General features: G+C 33.8%; 1 protein-coding gene across 1 annotated transcript; it reads left to right on the plus strand.

Annotated features, from left to right (window-relative positions):
* Nucleotides 1-1330: 1330 nt before the first annotated feature.
* LOC110110351 (PLAT domain-containing protein 3) lies at nt 1331-2385 on the plus strand. Its single transcript, XM_020841772.2, has 2 exons — nt 1331-1611; nt 1694-2385. The coding sequence occupies exons 1-2, from the start codon at nt 1513-1515 to the stop codon at nt 2189-2191; spliced, it is 597 nt and encodes a 198-aa protein (XP_020697431.1). The 5' UTR covers nt 1331-1512; the 3' UTR covers nt 2192-2385.
* Nucleotides 2386-10225: the final 7840 nt, after the last annotated feature.

The following is a 10225-nucleotide window of genomic DNA, read 5'->3' on the forward strand; positions in this document are numbered from 1 at the left end:
CACGAATCTCGAGGCAAAAATCAAGTTGGAAACTTCAAAAATTAAATCCGGGAGCACCTGAACTCGACATGTAATACTTGAAATGGTTTAGTTATAAAATTATAAACTTATAATAATATAATTTCCTAATTTTCATGTTATAACTATGTATCCTTTATATGTCATGTTGAGCATGTTTATCAAAGAAGTTATTTAAATTATTATGCATATTCCAGCAAGTCATTTTTTGACTCGAAAATTCGGGAATGACCCGTGTTGATTGTGCCTGGCCAAAACTGCCCACCTCCAGAGGCCAATCCCACGTCCCAAGTTAGCGATGTCAATCCACGTCACGTCCCTGCTGTCCTGCATCGCATCAGTGTCAGTTTGCCCGTGGCACTGACCCTCCTGCCCGTTGCTTCCACGTCGCGTCCTGCCGTCCTCGCTATCCCAAGTGACTACTCTGTTGGTTTTCGCTGCGACAACCATCGGCCCACCGCTGCCGACCCGCCACTGTCGGCATTGCCGTGTCCGCGGGTCAGGTCGGATTTAGGTCCGAAAAATCGACTAGTTTGAAAAAACGGATCGAGTTCGGGTTGACCCGAATAGAGCTGGGTTAGTTTCGGGTTTGACTCGAAATTGATGACCCAATGCCTTTCTTTCCTTCTGCTTTTTTCCCAAAAAAAAAAATTGTTTATTTTTATTTTCAAACTTTTTTTGAGACATTTAGATTAATTAAGATAAGTTTATACACATATCACATACAAAAGACTCAAATCCAAGATCTCTTGGTTGATAGTTAAAGCTCTCAACCAACAAATCTTGATGAGCTAGGTTATGCTTTCAAACTAACTTATTAGAATTTTCAAGCGTAAAAATGGCCTCATACTATTAACAATTGAAGGCCCTTTTAAGTTTTAATCCACGTGTATGTTTTTACTTAGGATTTGTTTGAAATAATTTTTTACAAATGTTTCTTTTTTAAAATTGCAAATATAATTTTATTTAATTATTATTATTATTTTAAAAAAAAAATTTGATGATAAGAAGCTATTTTTTATAATCAAAATTAGTGATATTTTCAACTTTAACAAAATATAGAAGCTTTCTAAAAAATTAATTCTATCATAATAATTTTATAACAATCTTTGCAAAACATTGTAGCTATATAAAACAAATTCTTAAAACTTTTTATTAGTAATGTATGATTATTTAAGAATTTAACCCAAATTTCTTTCAAAAATAACAGAATTTTTTTTTTTTTTTTTGGGGGAAGACAGAAAATTTCAAAACATAATTAATTCGTTCGAATTCTCTCCTCAAAATTGAAAGCCCCAAACCAAAACACAATCTTTCTTAAGCAATATTTACCAACCTCCCCAATATTTCCTTGCCGACATTAAATCATAAACGATTGATTACATTTATTATACAAACCAGTCCCGGACCCCACCTCTACTTTTTATAAATCGGAAATCCCATCTTCGATAAGCCCTCGACAAAATCCCAGCATTGACCATTACCTTCCAGTTCATGGCTACCGGAACCACTAGCGCGTTCTTCCTTCTCCTCTTCCTCTTCTCAGCAGCCGCCGCTGCGGTCGCAACCGCTTCCAATCTCCGCTTCGAAAAAGTACGCCTCTCCTTTCCTTCCTCTCCGATAACACTTTTGATCGCTCTCCATTGATCTTTTTCTTCTTGTTGTGATTGTACAGGCAAGAGATGATGACGATACCTGCGTTTACACAATCTACATCAGGACGGGAAGCATCTGGAAAGGCGGAACGGACTCGAAGATAAGCTTGGCGCTTGCTGGATCGGACGGCTGGGGCGTGGAGATCACGGATTTGGAGGATTGGGGCGGCCTGATGGGCGCAGATTATAACTACTTCGAGAGGGGAAATCTCGACATCTTCTCCGGCCGAGCACCGTGCCTCTCCACCCCACTCTGCTGGCTCAATCTCACATCGGATGGAACCGGCAGCCACCATGGATGGTACTGCAACTACGTTGAGATCACCACAACTGGGCCTCATCTCGGATGCTCACAGCGTCAGTTCACCATTGAACAGTGGCTCGCTACCGATACTTCTCCGTACAAGCTTTATGCCACCAGAGATTACTGTTCTCCTGAGGACGAGGGTGTCTTTAAGGGCCCGCGGCTTCTGCGACCCGCCGTCAGCAGCCGGAGGATGAAGGTGGAGATAGAATAGGGTTTCGACTTTCGCGGTCGATCAAATTGGGGTTTGGTGTGGTCACCTGTGTGACCTATGAGATGAGTGTTGTACGGTATCCTTTGCTGCGTAGGTTTTGTGTGTGGAATAAATGTGGGTTTCGACGGTGGATCGTGCCGCTCTGTCATGTAATTGGTTTTGTGAGGATATATTGGCCGTTGGCTTCGCTATTCTTTCTGGTGTGTATCACGTGGATTTTGGCGGTGATAGGGCATTAACTTGGTGTGCGGTGACGGTATCCATGGAGGCTGCCTCCGTAGATGGTTGGAATCTGGCAGTCGTATACGTGGCCATGTGAGGTAAAGCATACGTGTTTTTCCTATATTGGCAATAATTTATTAAAGAAAAATATAAGTCAGGATATAATAATTTTGTTTTATCATCTTTATGTTATATATTATTTAATATAATTAAATATAAAGTGTAAATATAATTAAATTTTATTATTTTATACTTTAAATATATTTATCTTTTAAAATTAATTGTATTGTATAAATAATTTAGTTGTATTAAATTAGAAAATTTGAGATCATTTTGATTTTATTCTCACTAGACATTTGGAAGAGGATGCACTTTGGTGTATGCTTTTTATTAATGATATTTTTATTGTTGATAAAACTAGAGAGGAAGTTGAAGATAAACATGAAATATGAAGGTCAACCTTAGAGTCTAAAGGTTTTCATTTGAGTCTATTTAAAATTGAATATATAAATTATAAGTTTAATAATAATAGACATAAGGGTGTAAGTAAACCATTCAGGGTTGAACCCAAAACTGACCCGGCACTATTCGGGTCAACCCGAACCCGACCCGTTTTTAAAAACGGGTCGGTTTCCTGGACCCGAACCCGACCCGTTTCGAGTCCGGGTCAACCCGACTCGACCCGAATGACCCGTTTTCAACAAAAAAATTGCTAATTTTCGGGTCAAAAACTGGTCAATCTCCTCTTTTCGGGTCAAAACCGGGTCAAAATCGGGTCAATCTAGGGTTGGCGGGTCAAAATCGGATTTTCGGGTCAAAATCGGGTCACTTTCGGCTCAATTTCGGGTCAAAGGGTTAACCAGAACCCGACCCGATTTTTGAAACGGGTCGAAATGTTGAACTCGAACCCGACCTGTTTCGGGTTCGGGTTGACCCTAACCCAAAATTTTCGGGTCGGGTTCGGGTCGGGTTTTCGGGTCGTGTCAAATATTGACACCCCTAAATAGACATAGTGAGGGGATTGTGACTTTAGGTGATCAAGTCATTAATAAGAGTACATATTTTAGATATCTTGAATATATTGTTCAGAGTAATGGTGAAATAGATGTGATATTATCAGTAGAATTCAAGTTGAATAGTTGAAGTTGAGGAATGCATCAGGCTTATTGTGTGATAAAAAAATCTCCCTTAAACTTAAGAAAAAAATTTATAAGATCGTGGTGAGACCTGCAATGCTTTATGGTTTCGAATGTTGGCCATTAAAAGAGAAGCTAGCATAATACTAAGTGTTGAATAGATGAGGTGTTGCAAAGATGAGGATGCTTAGGTGGATGAGTGGCTTTACCATTAGAGATGGGATACGAAATGAGCATATACATGAAAAGGTTAGAGTAGCGTCAGTGGAAGATAAGATCAGAGAGAGTCACCTTAGATGGATTTGTCACATAAAACGATAACCTTCTGATGACCCGGTTAGCAAAGTAAAGGTATTAGATTTTTATTTATGTTAAGAAAGTTAGAGATAGTCGTAAAAAGTCTTGGTTATAAAATATTAGAAATAATATTTCTTTATTAGATTTAAATGATAATTTAAATTTTAACTTGACACAATGGATAAAAAAGATTCATGTAGCCAATCCCACGTAGTGGGACAAAGGCTTAATGTTGTCGTTGTTCTTCTTTGATTTTACTTTCAATACTTATGTAATTGTGAGTGTGTTTTGATAAGATGACTAAAATGAAATCAAGAATATTTGATATTTATTTAAATAGGCTCAAATCAAATATTTAAAATAAAAAAATACAAATAAGAGGCCTGATGTCTTTTAAATTTTACTTGTTTATTATTAAAATAAGTGCATCAATCCATAATATAAGTTTGAGTCTAAATTTAATAAAATTTGAGTTCATAAAAGTCCCTAAGCTATTCAGCAAATATAAATTGATAAAATGTGAGTTTATTTAAATATTAGGAAGAAATATTTAGGATTTCTATAAAATGATTAGTATATCATATCTAGATATTTATTAGTCTATTCTAACACACTTAAGGTAGATTTTTGTTTGAGAAAATGTTGATATTTAGATAATTTCATACACCTAACCACCATTTCAAATCCTAATCGATCCTTATAGAATTTCAGAGCAATTACCTCATCTGCCTTCCAACACTTGACTTTCAAGATCAGTATTCTCCACCAACATTGATGAATGTCAATGCCCATTAATGTCTCATGTTGATAATTGCAGTGTACTTACTATTAACATTCTGTCTCGATAGTGAATGGGTGTCAAAATTCATATTTGTTTGTCATTTTTTATAACAACCCGAAATGAAAAGCATTTTAAATTTTTTTTTCTTTGAATAGGAGCGCTTTGGTATTATACTTGTGAGCACTGTGTTGCTAGGTTTGAGAACATAGCGGTGCCAGAGAATGCGGTTGCAACATTTGAGAATCTGTTCTATAATAATTCTAGATTCAACATGCAACGCTGCGATGCTGGATCTGAGCACTGCGGTGATAAGCCATTAATACTGTTTTTATAAATATTTTACTCTAAACCTTAGGATTAAAATATTCTAGCGCCACCACTTCCCCCATATCGGTCGTAGCTTGCTCAGGCAGGAAAGGGAGAACGTAGAGAAAGAGGAAAGAAAAATGAAATATAAAGCCAATTTTTTTGTCGTTGTCGTCTATCGCTACTACTATAAAAATTATTCTAATCGTTGTAAGTAACTTTCCTCTTACTTTTATTTAAGAAGATTTTGATTTCTACATATTTATCTCTCTTAAATCTACAAAAATATACATTCTCTCCCGATTTCATAAGCTTTCAATGTATAACTTTGATATCATTTCATTTTTACTAGTTAAATATATGTATAAAATTTTTTGAGTAAAATGAATAGAGAAGAAATAAATTGAAAATGAATTGAAAAGTGATGTAATGTGATTTAATATGATAATGCCATAAGATAATATGTATTGAAATGATTGATACGATTGAGTTGTGCAAGAATATAATATTGCTATTAGTCTGAATCTGATGTGATTTATAGATATGATGTACTGATTGATATTATATATATGATACGATAACATTATGTGATTTTCTCAAGATTAATCACGTGGTCTATAGATGTGAGTCAGTCATAAGAAGTTGGAGATTGATTGATAATCATAAGGAGTTGGGGCAACTCTCACGTGATTCAAAGGATAAAAATATTGATTTATATATTCTTTATATGATTTAAAGGATAATATTTCTTTTTTATCTTACATTGATTTCAGTTGTATGACTTTAGTTACTTGCTAGGTTATTCGCTCATTACGTGATTTTATATGATTTCAGGTAAAGATAAGGCGACTGTAATGATATTTTAGTTTTCTTTCAGTTCTTTTGGTTTATATATATTCTTTTATAGCCTATGAAGGCTATTATATATTTTTGACTCTACCGACATAATATAAATATTGACAGTTATAATAATGTTAATTATATTTTCTGTTGTTTATGAATTTTCTTTAATACAATTGATCATCTCTGGATGTCAAAATGATATGGATATTTATTAATCTGTTTATTAAATGAAAGATAAAAAAATAGATTGAATTGAACAGATACTAAAAAAAGAAAATAAAAGAATTTCTTTCACTTTAGATCTTGGGGCATGACATTTTTGGGTTTAACAATTATTTTTTCTTGACTTCTAACGTTAACCTTCAGTCGTTGATCTATGCTTGTCGATGATCGACATTTTTTGTTTGGCTGTCACCTTTTAGGTGGAGTGATGGCAATTATATTGTATCGTCTGTCTTCCAACACTTGACTTTCAAGTTTAATGTTCGCTACAACCATTGATGAATGCTAATGCCCATTTTTAACACTGATAATTGTTATTGCATGATTGTCGGCATTCTGTCTCGATCATTAATGGGCGCTAAAGTTCATCTTTGTTTGTCATTATTTGGGGCAATCATTTTTCCTAAAATTCAAGATTCACCTTTAAACATGACCAAAATTTTATGTTTGGCTTTCACCTATTTTACCGCTCAATCACTCTTCATGCTAAGAGAAATATTAAGATGTTTGCCCTTCATTATCTAACTTTTGATGTTTTTTAGTTGTCCGTCACCCGATATAAGATAATGCTTAATATTTGATGTTCTTCAACAAACAACTTAGATTACATGTCTTCCCACTCATATAATATAATCTCTTATCAAGAGTCACCCTACCTCTAACAATTATTATTATTCATTGTTCAACAAATATTAATAATAGGTGTTTATTTGCCAATGATACCAAACACACATCTTCCTTTTTTTTTTTTTTTCTTTTCTCTCCAATAAACCAACATCCTCTTGACATTTGATATTCCATGTTGATTGTCGTCTTAATCTTTTTAATAGTCGAATGTTTATAATTTGGCCGTCCCGTTTATTAAGAATGTGACCAAGTAGATGGTCTATTATTACCTAAAAATTTAACATACCCGTTGACCATCCGTTATCAATCGTCAATTAGTGCTTGCCTTTTAGTTACCCGATCTCATCCTAAAAATTAAAGCTGATTTCGCCCCGAATTTATCTTTCTAGTTCTTGTGCTATTTAGAGTGGCCTTTAAATGGGCTGAAGTTTTTGAGGCCCTTTAAAAATTTATTATAGCATATTAAGAGGTTTTATGATTTGATTGAAAGCGAGTATAAAATATCTTAAATAAAATAATTTTAAGAAATTTGATATTTGATTTAGAATGCAGAATAAAATTTTGTTGAATTTAAAATTCACTACATAGTTCATTTTTTAGCCATTCAACATTTCAAATATACTATAAACCAACCCCTGATTTTGACGCCAGTACCACCCCGCCACTGCCCACCGCTATCGGGTGTCGCACGCCGATGTCATTACATTTGTCAACCAGCTGCCACACATCATCATCATCGTTGTCCCCATTAGCAGGTCACCTTTTCCCCTGTCGCTAGCCTGCCATCGCCACAACCACTTGTAGATTTCACCGTTTATGCTACATCTACTTTGTATTTTTACGGCCAATCAAATAACTCCTTAAATGTTTACTATTTTTTACTAATCTGACATGAATAAATATAAATGAACACTAATATAATTAAAAGAAGGCTTGATTTAAAATATTTTTCTTATGAAAGAGGACCATTTTGCTTCTCAAATGGTCATATAATTATGTAGATGCCAAAATTTTACTCTACATATCATTTCTTTTATAAACTATTAAATAAGTTTTGCAATTTTTTTTCTCTGCAATGTATATACAATCGCTTCATCAAACCCATAAGAGACTTCTTTATTTTGCCCACATTAAAGTTTGTAAAATGAGAATTGTTGAAGTAGAGTATAATCAAATTTTAAAAATCTTTATCAACCTAATTAATCTGCATCCACTAAATCAGAAGTGATAGTTAACAATATATGTACGTACTAAGCTAAGAAGTAATTAATAAACTTAGTAATTAGGGCACAGGATCAATTAATTAATAAAGAATTAGGCCACAGATTAGTGGCATGGGTTAGCAAGTCACTATCAAATCTCAATGCCTTCTTGCTTAATGTTAAAGCACTGGAGGCTCCTTGGTCGATTACGAACAGTCTTAAAATAAACCTACACTAGTCACTAGTTGTGTTTATTTGGCTTGAGCTGTAATGGAGCTAAGCACTCCATTGATTTAGGCTCCCTTAGGGACAATATCTTGTCGTCGCCTATAGCGTCAGAATATGACATTGTCTATAAGACCTAATGCATGTCATTGATAATAACTCTGACTCCTGACGTTAACACTATAATTTATGCGAAACTTCTGGCCTGTAATTTTCCCTCTTCAAAGAAGAATAAGAGAATAACTCATTAGTAATAAGTCAGACTTTCGCAACACTTTTTATAACATATTGTAATAGTTTAAACACCTAGTTAAACCGCAAATCCGTTGTATTTGCATTCATTGGAAAGGCTTTAGCAATGATTTCATTAGCATGAGTTAAAATCACTGCTAAAATGCAACATAAATTACAAATTACATATATATATCAAAAAAATCAAATTTTATGATCAAATTGAAAATATCAATAAAAAATTATACAAAAAAAAGTTGAATAAATATTGACAACATATAAATCGAAAGTTAATAGAGGCTAAGCCTTGTAAAACTAACAAGCAAATCAAGAGTCATATAAACTAATAACTTGAGAAAACAATCAAATTGAGGGTAAAAAAAAAACTCAACAAGCTAAGCACTTATCATAGATATTTGATAACAACCACAACAATAGAAGTAGGTATAACAACTACATCCACTGTAAATATAAATCTACAACTATCATATAAAAGAATGATTAAAACTTCAAAGAGTTTCAATGCCATATTCAATTAGCATCAACTTAATCATCACCAACTCATATAATGAAGTCTTCATCTTGTCAACTCCATGGTATATATATGATATGCCTATATGGTTCCAAAAGAAGTATTATAGATGTTAGTGACTTTAGAATGAATAAATACAAATCAAGTTAACACAACAAAACTCCAACAAAGGGTTTCAATGAAGATATCAAATCTTTCATCATACATGTTCTAAAAAGAAAGAAATAAGATAAATATATTTTCATTAGTTGAAATCCGCTTTAAATGTATCATTCAAATAAAGGAGAAAAATAATATATGTAAGTTCAAGTTCTACCATATTTTTTTTGGCTTGAGGCCTACAAACTCGAAAACATTAAAAATAGTTCTATCAAAAAATAAAAAATAACTATCACAAAAGTAGAGCAACATCTATTGAAGATAACATGCTTGCATATAAACTTATGTGATTTAAACCTCCTTGAGATGGTACAAATACAACAATTAAAAACTGAATAGAAGAAAATAAGGAGGGAATTGATATATCATGCAAAAATTATTTTGACCGGGCACAAATCTCAAGGCAAAATCAAGTTGGAAGCTTTAAACATTAAATTTGGGATCATCTGAACTCCGATTTCAGCAAACTTACAGTCAAACTGAGTGTATCGGAAATACGAACCCAACAACACCAAATTCAACTCAATATGAGCCCAAATGAGTCTGAATCAAAGACTTGAAGCGCTGTTGAAAGGTTCAAACCACAATTTGAATTACCAAACGGTTTCCAAACATGACATGCTTATAGTTGAATTGAGCGTCAAATTATTGTTTGTAACTTTGGGATTCAACCCGAATACCCAACATCGACGAATCTCAAATTATTGTTTGTAACTGAACTTCAATTCGGGAGTGGATTATTATAATCTGATCGTTCTAAATTTTAAGGACGAGTCAGCCTCTTATACCTCAAGCAAACATTAGTGGAATTCTTTCAACTAGGCGTAGCCCCATGGTTTTTCCCCTTCCAGAGTTTTCCATGTAAAAATCCAGGTGTTTTTATTTCTCTCATGTTTGTGTGCTAGATATCCGTACAACACTGAGTCGGAAACTTGCTAACTCTATCGCCGCATATATTCTAGCCCGCAACAAAAATATTTAGAGTATAAGGCCTACTTTTTTTTTAACAGGAAACAAAGCACTCTAACTTTAACATGCTGAAAAACAAAAACACAACGTCACCACAATTGTAGCAGAAAGCCTTAAATTTTTGTGAGCCCAAAGGATATATATCAAGATAAAAGTAATAGGGATATGTACATAACTATAAATACATCCACTAAATTTAAAAGTTTGTGAGGCTAATAAAGCTCCCAGCTATATAGACTCAGAATATCTCAACAAATTCTCACTGATTGCCATAATGACCTT

Source organism: Dendrobium catenatum, unplaced genomic scaffold (genome assembly GCF_001605985.2).
Source record: "Dendrobium catenatum unplaced genomic scaffold, ASM160598v2 fragScaff_scaffold_853, whole genome shotgun sequence".
Taxonomy (NCBI): Eukaryota; Viridiplantae; Streptophyta; class Magnoliopsida; order Asparagales; family Orchidaceae; genus Dendrobium; species Dendrobium catenatum.